General features: G+C 31.0%; 1 protein-coding gene across 1 annotated transcript; it reads right to left on the reverse strand.

Moving 5' to 3' along the window:
- Positions 1–428: 428 nt before the first annotated feature.
- LOC123671214 (mothers against decapentaplegic homolog 3) lies at positions 429–13241 on the reverse strand. The gene is made up of 8 exons (XM_045604940.1): positions 12882–13241; positions 11260–11456; positions 9764–9890; positions 8776–8927; positions 7770–7947; positions 6087–6292; positions 4244–4388; positions 429–3248 (listed from the first exon to the last, which is right to left on the reverse strand). Exons 1-8 carry the CDS (start codon positions 13082–13084, stop codon positions 3125–3127), a joined length of 1332 nt encoding a protein of 443 aa, XP_045460896.1. The 5' UTR covers positions 13085–13241; the 3' UTR covers positions 429–3124.
- Between the last annotated feature and the right edge of the window lie 1726 nt (positions 13242–14967).

A 14967-nucleotide genomic window follows, 5' to 3' on the forward strand; every position in this document is an offset into this window, starting at 1 on the left:
TCAAAACTTTGACAGAGATCCAAGAAGTATTTGGATCTTAGCAAAAATAAACCTACATCTTCTCAGTGATCATTGTCGCCTCATGAGAATGATTGTAGCAGAAAATGATGAGTACAGATTCTGTAAAGAAGGAAAAAACTCCAGAACAACTGGTGACGGAATGCCTCGTCATCACTAGCCAATGCAAAATCTGCTTTGGATAAGAAACTTTTAGAAGTGAGGAAGTAGCCTCCTTGAAGCCATCCCAGATACTGGAGTTCATTGAAACTCTGGACCTTGAAGGCAAGCTGAAGATCATGTAATAGGGAGAATACCTTTGATGGGGGCACAATAGACCATTAGGTCGCAGTGCAACGAAACTCCCTTGATTAAATAAATAAATTAAATTTTAAGGAGAAAAAAATTAGTTATTTCTAAAAATCCAATAATTAACGATTATAAGTATATTTTGTCAAAAGTAAAATACATAAATTTGGTAATTGCCTTATCAAATTAAGTGTATCTATATCTATACAGTATACCAAAATAACACATTATTGGGCATTTGTGAATTTTAAAGCATATAAGACAGCGATATACTTGCATATTCAAGAATGAAATGAACATGAAACAAAGTATATAAAAAAATATTTGTGAGTTGCTTGGATTTCCTCAGAAATCCATATTTGTACTATTGATTAGTCTGCTTTCGCTGAACACAGTAAAAACCATTGTGAATAGGTTTGTTTCAACAAGAATAAAATAACAATATTTCTTGAAGAAGGGCTCTGAGCATAGTTCAAGATTGAATATATGTTGTAACAAACCTACAAATATGTTAACAAAAGTGGAAAACATGATAGTATAAAATCTCTGTGTTATATGCTCATTATCAAAAAACAACTTCAATATTTGGGGTTCCATTTCATTTTGCTGACATCACTAGAAACAGTAAAATATTTCCAAATTCAATTGACTGAATGTTTTATAACATATCCTGAGTTTGTTGATCGATTGCTATTTAATATTTTGTACTTCATGGTTCGTTTAATTTTAGGGCAAATAAAATGCCAGCAAAGATTTGTCACCCAGTATAACTATTGTATGTTTGTGGAAAATTGTAACAAAGAGAAATACAGTAAGCAAGTTTTAGAACACAATCATACTTAAAATTAGAAACTTCAGTAACATTCATACGATTACTGATTTTTAACAAAGAGTTGTTAATGCTGTAAATAACAGTAGGATTAAATCAACACATATAAAACTATTCAGTTTTGATAAGTGAAAGCTTAAACATAGTATTATGAAATTAAGGAAAAAAATTGAGATTTTGCACATCACTGAATACAAAATATAACTATTTTCACATAGAATTATTACTCTTTATATTATTCATACAGAATAATTCAAGAATTCTGAAATTATTTCAAAATTCCGCAGCAGTTTTGAATTGTTTGAGTCTTCCTTAAGTTTGTTGTGTGAAATTATGCATAATTTTTTTTTTCATATTTCAAGTTTTTTGATAAGATAATGAAAAAATTTCTTGAGAAGATTCATTAATTCAAAATTCCGCGACAGTTTTGAATCGTTTGAGTATTTCTTAAGTTTTATTGTTATATGAAATGATTCATACAACACTTTTTTCATTTTTATATTTCAAGTTATTTCGTGTTTTTCAAGATATCGAAGAAAATATTCCTTGAGATAATATTTTTTGGTGTGCAGTATTTAAGATTCATTCCAAATAATGTTCATTTTTTTTTAACATGGTTATTTGAGAGGATCGAAAACAGTCAGAAAAAATTATATAGGATGTTCAATAAAAAAATCTTGAGTTAATTGTAAACTAAGTTAAAACTGAAATAGTATATTGTGCAACAAGTGGGGAAAGTCCAACTTTCCTCGCGAGTGTGAAGTTTGTGGCACGAGCCTGAAAGGCAAGTACCGCAAACACACGAGCGAGAAAAGGACTTTCCCCACATGTTGCACACTATACTTTTCCTACAACTGCACAAATTTCAATAATTCAAGTAATGGAATTGATTCAAATCGAAATGGCCTTCGTTGACACTATGTGCTAATTTATTGCGTTTCCATAGAAACGACTCAAAAGCCCAATTTCATTGTTCTAACAAGCAAGATGTGGGCAAAGTGCCGTGGGGAATAATATTTCCCACAGTATGAGCAATACATAGTTTTGAAATTGAGTAAGCTATGAAGAATACGATACTTTTCGCAGCAGTTGTAGAAAAAGAGTATTTTTTCTTACTTACAGATGAATTATTATTGCAAAATAACCTTCACTTAAATATTGATTTGATAAAACCACACAGTTTTTGATTTATTAAAATTTTGAGAAAAAGTGAATACTATTCCCAATAAAAAGGAGTCTAGTTTATGTTAATATTCCACCATTTCATTTGTTAAAGTTTGGATAAAAATTAGGATTATATATTATGTTTTGTTGCAAGAATATAGGATAAAAAAATTCCTTACAAGAATATAGGAATAAAAAAAAATAAATATTTTATCCATTTTTGAAATATTGAAAATTTTAAAATTAGTTTATCAACAATTAAAATTATTTAACTTTATCCCCTTCAGCAAAACCATTCTGGAATAACTTAGGGATAAATTAGAATAAAGTCCAATAAAGTTATAAAAAAGTATATCAGTGACTGAAGCTAATTCTATTCGTTTATTGATAATTCTTATCAAAATATTGGGAAATGTATAATGATTTTTCAACATCATTTACTCAATTAACAGTTGTGAATTTTGAATACAATAAAAAATCTACTAAAAATCAATTTCAGCAGTAAATGCTACTCACAACACTAACATAACAATGATTAAAATTTTTGAAATTTATATGATAGATTTCTAAAAAGCTAAACAGTAACTTTCATGTGTTAAAATTCTGAAGTATGTATTTATATACTCAAAACAACATATAAAAACCCAAATGTAACAAAAATGCATATATTCTGGTCAAAGTCAGAAATGAATTGTTCCGAATTATTCTCACTTTTTTCTGTAATTTTTGTTTCTTTAAACTTCAGCATATTTATCATGAAATTTGAAACACGAAAAACAAACTTAAATTAGAAAACACATACAGTCTTTCCTTTCTTTGTCTTTTTTATGACATCGAGCTGCACGGTAACCTTGGGGAACCCATCTGCGTTAGAACTCTGTCAAGCCATTGCAAAGGTCCATTCAAGTGCAATTCTATCCAACAAGGAGTCGAGGTTACTGTTTGCCTCCTGAAATATTAAGACACTCTATAAAGGCAATAACTTCAGAAAAGGCATTATTTCTCAACATTTTCTTTTATTAATAAATTAAAAAAAAGCTCTGATGAGATAATCATTCTTATCAACACCTTCTATTTGGTGAGAAAATATTATGTTATTTAATTAAAGAGAAAATTGTATAAATTTCCTTTCTAAAAAATAAATTATTCAAATGAAATATCAAGCAAATTTCCAACAAGGTATTTCATATTCATAAATTTTAGATGTTTGAAATAGAGGACTTCAAAGATACATCACCAACTGAACCTACTCTCTGTTCTAACCTAACCTAAGATTTTTTTAATTTTATTTGAGGTACATTTGAACTTTTGTTTCATATTGGGATTTTAATCAGTTTTATTATTCACAATTCGATAATTATTTTTATTGAACAATATAATTTCTTTAATTTCGATAGTAAAAATAAAATGAATCACATTTAAAAGGTAAACTAGACTCTACCCTTGTCACCATACCTAAGTAGATACAAAATTATAGACATTATTGTCATTATGGCACAAATTATCATTTGAATTTGAACTTAGTAAAAATAATTGAGGGCTCTTTAGAAGAAACAACTTACAGCTAATATAAATACCTCTTTTTTGGTTCTCCCCACAACAAGGCCTAGGGTTCACCACTTTCCCTGTTTCTTTACAATATATTATACAGCAGCGAGGTTAAATAATATTCAACTTTTTTGTTATCAAATTAACACTTTCAGGAAATAAGTTAAGACACAATAAAGTTGGGAATTGAATTTGTCTTATTAAATCAATTTTTTTTAATATGAAAATAGTTCAAGTGCTTCAGATCGGTACTTCAACATGTAGGTATGAAAAAAAAACCATTTTATTCCACCTTTAATAGCCAGCAACTTGGAGAAGGGCTTAGAGCAAAAATTCATATGATCTCATAAGATCTACCTTAATTTATAATGAAAAAATTATAAATATATGTATTACCTGTATTCTGCACCCCATCCCTTGACAAATGACATTCTGATGGTGCACATTCTTGTTAGATGATAAACTGCTTCAAATCCTTCACTAACAGACTGTGATAAAAGCGCCGCAAACTCTTGGTTGTTGAATATTTTCAAATTACAGCCTGAAATTTTCAAGTCACTTAAATTGTAGTAGTCCATCATTTCGAAATAAATAACTTATTAATATATGGAAAATTTATTTTAATTATGAACTAATCCTCAAATATTGTAAATGATGAACCAAGAATGGAGAAACTACTGATAAAATTTGGAAATCTTCCGATTTCTCTATACATACACTTCGTATCGCAAAAATGTGGAAAGGGTTAAAGCAATCATCAATAAAATTAAAAAAAAATCAATAGTGCTCAATTTTTTCTTTTTGATTAGTGCTTTAATTCATTCATTTTTAGTATTGTGTTATATACAGGGTTTATCATAAGTATTTGAAAATATTTAACCCAAATCAACTAGATAAAATCTTTCTCCTTGAGATACAGGGTGTTTTATTTCATTTTTGAAAATTCTGAAAGTACAATCCTGATTATCCGAATCGCGATTTTCCCAAATCCGGTTTATCCCAAACAAACTCTTATTTTTTTCCGATTATCCGAAAAAATTCACATAATACGAAACGCGCCTGGGAACCATCTATACTACTAGGTGGTTCCCAGGCGCGTTTCGTATTATGTGAATGGTGTTTCACGGCAATACGAAGGTCTAAAATGCATAGTTTTGGTAAGCTGACATAGTGTTACAAGTACATATGTATTATCGCAAAAAGAGTAGTTTCATTCTCGAATATTTTACAAAATGCAGTGTCAGAGCAATAAATGTAAACTCCTATTTTTCAAAAAAAAAAAAAAAACTTCGGATTAACCGAAATTTTGATTATCTGAAATGACTTTGGTCGACATTATTTCGGATAATCGAGACTGTACTGTACTATTAAGATGTCTAAAAACCTGGTGTATGGACTGATTAGATTTTGTTTTGCCAATTTTGAGAATATAAGTTAAGTTTCGTTATGTCAACTGTAGGTAGCGCTTTTTACAAATTTTGAAAGATTCTTGTTATTTATTATACATAATTTTTGTGATATTTTGTACCTATGTATCTTTCATTATAGTTATGACCTGTGTAAGCCATTTTCGAAATTTTAAGAACACCAATAAACTTTATCTTTTTCAATTTCAAATATTTGAATTAATTCTAGTAAACGTTTCGTGTTTTGTTTCACTACTTTGCACGATCATACTTGGTTATACATCACTTTTGTATTGGTCAGGATCGGGTTTTAATTAATCCAATCAAAATCAACGGAAAAATGATGGAAATGACAAGTATGACATTGCGGCGCCGCCACGAACTAAAACTAATATTTTCAATTTGGTCGAATGTCATTGCATTCAAAATTTGACGAGTGCATACACCATGTTTTTAGACATCTTATCTTATGTACTATCAACCCTATTAAATTATGCTAAATAACGTTTCTGGCTACCACCAAAGATGGAATTGTAATTTTACCATAAATTTTTGATTCTCTAATACTTTCCATTTAAATATCGTACTTTTCTCTCATAGCGATAACATCACTATTTTTCGCGATATTTTAAGTTTAACATGAAGCTGCATCTTTATTTCGATTGAAGTTGAATTTCCATAGTAATTGCAATCTAATGATCCAAAACACTGAAATATTTGATACGAGTACTTATCAACATCAAAATAATCAGGCAGCTTCATGTTTAATTTGAAATTTTTGGAGAAATACTGACTATATGTATATTGGGAATACATATATAAATAGTACCTACCTGGTGGTATTTTGCAGACAGTTGCAGGGTGCCAACCATACCTCTTATTGCAATTGGGAGATTGAACAAATATACTTGAATCACTCAAACATTCTGCAAAAACTTCACCACCAATATAATACAGTCTTACTCCCTTTCCTATATGTCTTCTTGTTTGTTCTACAACCGAGTTTCGGTTCACATTGGATAAAAGTCCTAAACAAAACCTGTAAACATTTTCCATATATGTATGTACATACATTCTATATTGCTGACGTCCAAATTGAAAATAATAATTTTTTTGAAATTTCAACATATATTTTATTTGAAATTAAGTGCCTTATACAGCTAGCAAGCAGACATCTTGATATGCTGAACTAACGTGTTGGAAAGAAATGCATACAAAATACCAAAAGTCAAACAGAGACCAAAGTTTTCCTCTCTTCCCTTCCACAAAGTGGAAGTGAAAGTCCAATTAGGAAGATGAGGGTAGCCCATACATTGGCGTACCCAGACAGTAGCTTTGGGAATGAAAAATCGAAAAGGCAATACATTTTTATTGGAAATTAGGGTATACCTTCATAAAACAAAATCTATTCGCCTAGATTTTCTTGGCAAGATCAATAATTTTATCTTCGGTAATAGGCAACTCCCTAAGAATAGACATCATTGCTACGCCGTAGAGCCTGTTTTGAGAAGTAGAATTTCAGGAATAGTTCTCTATTCTTTTCAGGGTTGAGAATGATTTCTCTGGTGTGATTGTGGAAACCGTTATTGGTCATGGACAAGCTACGATTTCATATTGGGTTGGCTACTCTGATAAATGCGCCTCGATTCAATTTCAGTTTTTCGAATAACTCAGGGTTACAGCAGGAGTCTGTTGCTCCAAACTAATCTGCACTTTGGGCGCAATATGCGTTACGATCAGTTGTTTTTTCTCCGATCGGCAGATACATAAAGCCCTGGAAAATTTGTTCATGATTTACAGCCTTTTCTTCAACTGGATGAAGAAATGAACAATTTATGAAATATAAATGACAACTCAGAAATTATCCACTACTGGTACATCTGAAGCTGAAGGATCTGGTGTTGTCAAAGCCGCGAGACCGAAGTTTTATGATCAGGTCGGTAATTGTGAGGTTCATGGAAAAATATTTTTGGGCACTTTTGTTCATGGGTTGCTTTTAATTAATCAATCTATTTTAAAGTTTCAGAACTATAATTTTTTGATGATATGCATGATTTTTTTTGAATAACAGTTTTCATTTCGTTTTTAAGCTCAATGCTAATATTCAAAATTTTGAATTGCTCGAATATAACAGTGATCATTACGTCAAATTACGACCATGGCGTCACCTTGAAAACAACGCAAAATCAAAATATTATTTCATACAAAATACTAAATTAGAATAACTCAGATTCTAGACCAACTCATTTTGAACACGCTGAAGTGTACCTTTCCTCAAAGTGATATTGGAAAAGGAATTTTTCAAATGACCTTATCATTTTATTTTTATTTAACTAATAGGATTTCTTTTATGATCCTCACACAGTTATTACCATATCAAGAGTTACAATTGCCAAGCTTATATGCAAAGCTTGGCGATTGTAACATGGAGTGATTTCTTCAGCCAAGAAAAAGATTTTTATGATTAAACATCTTTCGAAACGTCAACTATGTGGTGAAAAAAATTCAACACTTACCTTTCAGAATTACTAGGATCAGTAAATCCATCAACAGTGATAGAAGGTTGACTAGCATGGAAAGTCTCTCCAACCCTTGTATTCAATTCATAATAGCTGATACTACACCAGAAGGCTGGTTCACAGTATAGTACTGGTTGAGCATCAACTGGAGGACTGGGAGATATTCTGGGCAAGCCTAAAAATAAAAAATGGAAACCCTCATTTACCCTGCGATAACTGAAATAAGTGTATTTATTATTGTTTATAGACCTCACTATTATTACGTCACAGAGAAATTTTGATTTACAATCCTTGTACAAGCTCCAAGCTTCTTAGCTTTCTCACCAAAACTCTACACGCGCCCTTGGCTATCGTGTAGTCCAGAGAATTGACTCCAACATTAAAGAGAGAAAGGTTTCTCCAGTCACGTGAACATGAAGGACAGAATACAGAAGTTTGAATTTCAACCATTGATAGGATGGTATTGATTAATTCAATATGCAGAACCAATCAAAACTATGTTGTCATTCTGGTCAGTTGATGCAAACATTATGCATCTCACTCAATTCCTCTCTCTCTCTTTTTCTATGAGCTATTACATATTATATCATTGAGTCTCGCAGAGGCTTAGGAGAGTCGGTATCGAAACATTGTACATACTGATATAGTTATTGATGCTCTATTATAAGTTTCAAGTTTCTAACTTGCAGACTTTGAAATATTGTAGAAAGTTCTAAGTTATCTATTATTAGCTCAAAGAATATGTAAATAATTCTGATTGCTTGTAATAATTATGAAAAGAAAAATAATCTTTTGTGAACTCGACAAAAATAGTGTGGGTTAGAATGGAATATCTTCAGATGAATATTTAAATATGCTAGGTTTTCATGAGAATTGTATCCTTCATTAAGCTTGGAACCGTTGAATGGAGATGAATTTGATTCTATATCAATTTGTTTATTTTGTATTAGAAATAATAACTTCAATTTAAAAAAAAACAAAAATCACGTTTTAAACTACTCACTCATATTATCGTTAGGATCCATTGGATCTCCGTCTTCCGACATATATCCTGGAGGCGGACTCTCAGTTGGTGGAGCAGAGTTGTGCGGAGATTCAATGCCATTTGGAATGATTCCAACATCCATATAGCCACCAGAATGTTGTAAAGATAAACTGAAAAATATTAATAATATCAATAAAAAAAAATTGTTGACACTGTTTCACTTTGTGTCCAAATAACTTGTAGTTTTATGGATAGGATTTGAAATAAAGAACCATTATTATTATTTTCAAATATTTCCTACTATAGAAACTTTTCAAAACAATAATTGTGAAATTAGGGTAAAAATGAAGTTAGATAATATTTAACACATCAATGTCGATAATTATTCAAATTGAAGTAAAAATTGACAGGCAATATAAGTTTCTTGTCTCTGTATAAATTATTCAATATGGTGATCCGAACCTGAGGCCTCGCTTTCAAATACAATAGCTTATTTGCTTTAACTGAATGAAGTGGTCAGAATTTTCAGAAATAATTGTGAACTCAATTAAATATAGAGAATTTAGAATTATATGTAGTAATATAACAGCAAAATAGCACATATTATTACTTATATTTACTCAAAACGAAATGCTGAAAATAATTATTCTCTAATTTCCTCTAAATTGAAATTTATTTGAATTCTTTTTGAGCTGATGTATACTATTTAGAAATAAAAAAAATGTTTTTAATATGGTTCAAAGTTGCTTCTTTCAGTTGACTTCCTTTCAACTTCAATTTTTATTGAATTGCAGAAAATACATAAATTTGGAGTAATTCAATAGGTTTCTTGTGTATTAAGCAAGAAATTCTTATTATCAACAAGAATAAGAAATAGTTCAGGTTTAAACAATGAAAACTTGTATTCAACTTTAAAAAACACTGTATAGTAAAACAATGCAGATAATTTTTTTGAGTAGTTCAACTAAGTGAAAAAAAAAACAATGAAAGGCTTGTCATACCATACCTTAGACTAGTGGTATTATGAGGAAACGAGGTATTTTCGGGAACTGAGGTACTTAAATCTTCCAGAGAATGTGGAAAAACATTGTTTTCATCAATTGTATGACGAGGCACCAGAATTGCTGGCAATGCTAAATAAGAAATAATATATAAAATTAAGATTATATCCTCAGTGCTACATTCGAAAAACATTTCTTCAACTTGATTTATTGACAACAAGTTTCTGCAAGAGATTTTTTTTCACACATAACTGATATGTGATATACATATAGTCTCCAATCAAGAGGATTGGTGATTGGCCACTACAGACAATAGCCCCATGAACGATCACTTAAATAGTCATCTACATTACTCTCAACGATTAATACAATCTCACATAATCACTATTTTATTCTTCTAAAACCATTGTGCTGACCTAAGTAGAATAGAAATTCATTGTTGAAGATAATATTATGTAATTCAGTCTGCCAACTTCACCATTCTCTGAACCAGTTCAAACATCGAAGATAGTGGTCTATAGTCAAAGGAAGCACAAATCCACATGGAAACAAGCAAGATGGAATAAATACATGGTTTTGTTATAATTAGACAAATGAATTTCATTATTATTGCTATCTATCAGCAAAAATTTAAAACTCATTTACTTGGATAAAAATCTTACAAGTGTCCACAATATGAATTTTATGCATCTTGGAAACAAGTTTACCCTCTACAAACTATTGGTTCATGTTTTAAGAAGTAGTAGAAGTTTCTATGGTTGGCCTTGTTGACCAGTTGGTTTTGGTAATGTTCTTCTACCTTCTGTGGACAAACAAAAAATACGCATTTCCGTAGTTGTTGCATAATGGACTTGTAGAACTAGTTGCTTCCAGCGTCTATTTTTATGCTTTATGGTATTCTCTGTTTATCAGTGGGTCTACTTTGGGGTTCTTTTAGCTATTACTATCTATACACAACATACACACATTGTTGCACTATAATTATGTTCAATTTTGTGATAGAACAAACCAACATCTTGAGAGCCAACCTCTCTACCCGTTGAGATTAGCAAAATATTTTACTATTTCTTTTGATATTTTCTAATTCAAGACATCTATCACACTAGTAGACAAAACCACCATCTCTAAATAGTGAATATGAATGGCTTTTTTGATCATTCAAAGTTCTTCTAAACAATGTTTATGTAATCTATTACATTTTCTAGGCTTCTATGAGATCTCTCAGCAACTTAGAGCTTGTACGAGTTAGGGGAACCAGTTGTGTTTTGTAGGCTGAGTTTCCCATCGCTAGGAGTCTGGCCTATAAAACCAGTTTCTTTCAATAAAAACCAAGATATTGTCTTTTTTTATAAAAATAAACTATGAAGAGCAAAACATTAAAATTGCTTCAGTACAGGGATTAAAATTGTCATGTTGCCACAAACCCAAGTTGAAGAAATATTTCTGTTTTCAACACTTCAATTTCTACTGAGAATAACTAATTTTAACTTTCAAAACTCACATGGTGTCTCTATTCTTGTATAGTGAAATGGATTAACACAAATTTCATCAAGGTCTTTTCTGTGATTGTAGCCCCATTCACAGTGATCCAATGGTCTTAGTTCATGATGTGAAGTGAGATCTGGCCATCTCCATAATCGACAGTATATCACATGAGGTAGTCCTTTCCTCTGTTGATTCAATTCATTCGGACGAATCCTTGAAGAGAAAATTTAATATTTTTATTGATTATAAATTTGTTAGATTGGTTGTTTTGCCCCAATGTAGCCTTACTGCTCAGCAACCTTCTTTTTTGAATAATAAAAATAAGATAGATATTTAATAATTTAATTGAAAGATCTATTAACATGAATAATTCGACAAAATTTCATGGATTGATAAAAATTAAACTATTTAATTGTGATTTTGAAGGGACTTATTTCTGAAAACTAAAATTACCGAAAAAATAATAAAACCAACAAACTTTTGTATATTTAATCAGTCATCACTGTTTTAATTTCTTATGATACTAAATTGATAAAAATATATACATATATTATCTAATGGTGAATCATTTAAAAATAACTATTTTTTATTGAATAACTGAGTAACTGAATCAGATATTTTTGTCCCTTCAATTTCCAAAACGTACTCTTCTTGCCTCTGCTAGTTGTAAGGAACTCTTCAAAGTTTCTTTATTGGATCTGCTAAACCAATAGAATAGAGCCCAAAAATTTTGACACAATTCGAGTAATACATTGCCAATTCTTCTTTGAACATCATTGTTTCTCCCTTCTGAAAAGGATTTTTCTATTGTATATTCAATGATCTGCGCTTTTTAAGAACTACCCCATTAATAAATATAGCCTGACTTATCTTTAATGAAAGGAATTTAAGATTATAAATATATAATTAATTCAAAAACACAGATTGGTAATTAAGAAACCCCCTAGATAATATAATATCTGCATGATGATAATTAGTACCACAAAAACAAGATGAAGATGAATATGAAGTTCCAAACAAAAACAAAAGGAACCTTAATACCTATAATTGTATAAAGTAAACGATACATTGTTAGTAATCACTGATCAGATGAATAATTACCGAATTACTTGTGAAAATGAGAGAATGAGTGAGTTCTACAACATTATAATTTTTAAAATCAGTTTGAATGATTAGAATAAACGAAAATTATAAATCCCAATAAATTCATTATGATTCACATGTAGACATGGAAGATGTGATTGTTTTGAAACGTTGACAATTCCCGGCAGTAACAACTCATAAGTTTTACTGTCAAAAACTTTATAGAAATTTGCAATTTTTTCATGATTCATTAATAATTTACCCCTAATCTACGTCAATGGTTCATATATCTAACTGAATTAGTTATCTATTTTTAAAAAGAAGGGCATTTCCTGTTCCGAGGGACCAGTCTTACTAAAAATAAGTACCGAGACTGGATATTAGATAAAGGACACTATCAAAAAGGCAAATCAATGGAATTTACGTCTACCTCATCCCATAGACATTTGGGAAAGGTCACAAGCCAGACGTGGTGGAGTGAGGGGGAGGATAAATCCATAATAATGACCTTAAACTTCATATATAAACATTGAATTCGCGAAAGGAAAAACTAACCTGGGAATAGTTACACATTTTGTGTTTTGATTTTGTGAAGATATCGCTCTTTCAAGTTCCTCAAGAGCACCTGACTTTTTCAGCTTTTTCACTAAACTTTTGACTGCCTTTTCACACCATTTGTCATCTGCGTCTAGGCCTTTTTTCCAGCCTAACAGTCGCTTAACTACTGGTGGAGTAAATGACGAAAGCATCGAAGTCATTACAAATCAACATCAAACCGAAAAGTTTTGTTTTTCGTTCACTGTTCGAATTTAAAATTACTCAGTCTTATACAAATTTTGAGTATATTTGACACACACTACTGCCATATTGTTCTCGAGACTTTGATTGTATTCTGCTGATTCATGAATCAAGCAAAGACAAGGTAAATGAGAGATCTCTCTTAATTTTTTCAGGCGAAATCCTGAATAAAAGTTGGACGTATGACGTTGATAAGTTATGGCGCAAACGCAGAAGCATCTGTAGGGCATCTCAGTGGCGTAGATCAGGAATAAAGAATGCAAATTTCGTATAGGAATGCGCGTCAATTGCAGATTTATAAATTGCAATGCCGATGAGCATATTATATTCATCGTTTTCTCCATACAGAATATCAATTAATTACTTCGAATTCAAGGGGTGATTCCTTATTCTTCGTTGAAAAATAAGATGGGTATTTCTTGAGCACATTAATAAGAGTATCTCTATGAAGATTCGCACTTGTTCTTATAAGAAAGACCTACACAGGTAGGAATTTCTTATCCTATCCAAAACTTTGATAAAAAAAATTTTTTGACGACATCGTTTATTCATGTCTGTAATGTGAGAAAAGGAGGTTTGAACCAAATTACTCGAAATAATTTTTTTTATTACAAATTCGACTGTTCTTACCTTATTTTATATTGGGTGTTCATAAATAAGAGTTACGAAGGAAATAATAAGAGATTCCTTGGATAATTTTGAGAGTAAAAACTCTTATAAACATGTGCCCGTAATAGTAATTTACGTAACAAGTCCGGAAAATAGGGTTTTTTTGGACGAATAGACAAAAAAAGTCCAAAAGTCCAAAAAAACCATTTTCGGGCGTGTTGCGTACAATATTTTTTCGGCAACCATGTAAAATAACACTATCGCTGCTGCTTTCCATATTTTATTACGATTGCGATCAAAAAACATGCAAATTTTTGACAACTAATTTCATATGAACTGTCAGCCGTTATCTCGGTTGTTATGGATTCTATGATTCTTTTCCGGCCTAGTCCGGGAAGTACGTACTTTCCGGACTAGGCCGGGAAATGCTACTTTCTCAGAGAAAAAGCGTCCGGAAAGTGAGCACTTCCTGGACGGTTGCCGAAAAACGCTTTTTTTGCGAGATGCAGGATGTTTCTCGTAGTCGTAGTTTTCAGTTTATCGAATCTTTATTAATCTTCGCTACAGAGTGGACAAATAAGTAACAAAACTTATAATTTATCTATTCATCACAGCGTACTAACTGGATCTTTTTAATAATTTGGGTTTTTCTGAGGATTACTAGAGAGCTGTTTGAATTTTTTTTCTTGAAATCGATAGCAGATTCGACAAAACTACAACAAACTAAAAATTGCATTACTGGATCAGAGTTTCTTTTAACATTTTTCTAAACACCCAGTGGTTTACCAAAAAAATAGTTCTGGAGGAAGGAAGCGCCGGGCACCCTTCCAGAAAAAATATCACCTTGTAGATTTGTATTTAAACTTAGCATATACATGATGAAAACTTTAAATTATTGGAATATCTATGTCAATTCAAGTTGAGTATCTTGTGAAGGGAATGTGCTATAAGAAAAAAACTTGAACTTTAACAATTGTATCTCAAAAACAAAGCGTTTGCGCACTCATGTTATAGGACATATTTTCTGATAATGATCCGAAAAATCTGTCATTTTCATTTGTACCTCCAATTTAGGAACACCGTGTAGATGAATTCAATTCAAAACTTATATCTTCACAAATAAATTGCAATTTGAATGAAACATAATGAATTGTAGAACACAGCCCAGACAATTTTTAAATGCGATGGCGATGATGCGAATTACTCAGTTCAGTTCTTTGATAATCACAGTAGT

Source organism: Harmonia axyridis, chromosome 1 (assembly GCF_914767665.1).
Source record: "Harmonia axyridis chromosome 1, icHarAxyr1.1, whole genome shotgun sequence".
Classification (NCBI taxonomy): Eukaryota; Metazoa; Arthropoda; class Insecta; order Coleoptera; family Coccinellidae; genus Harmonia; species Harmonia axyridis.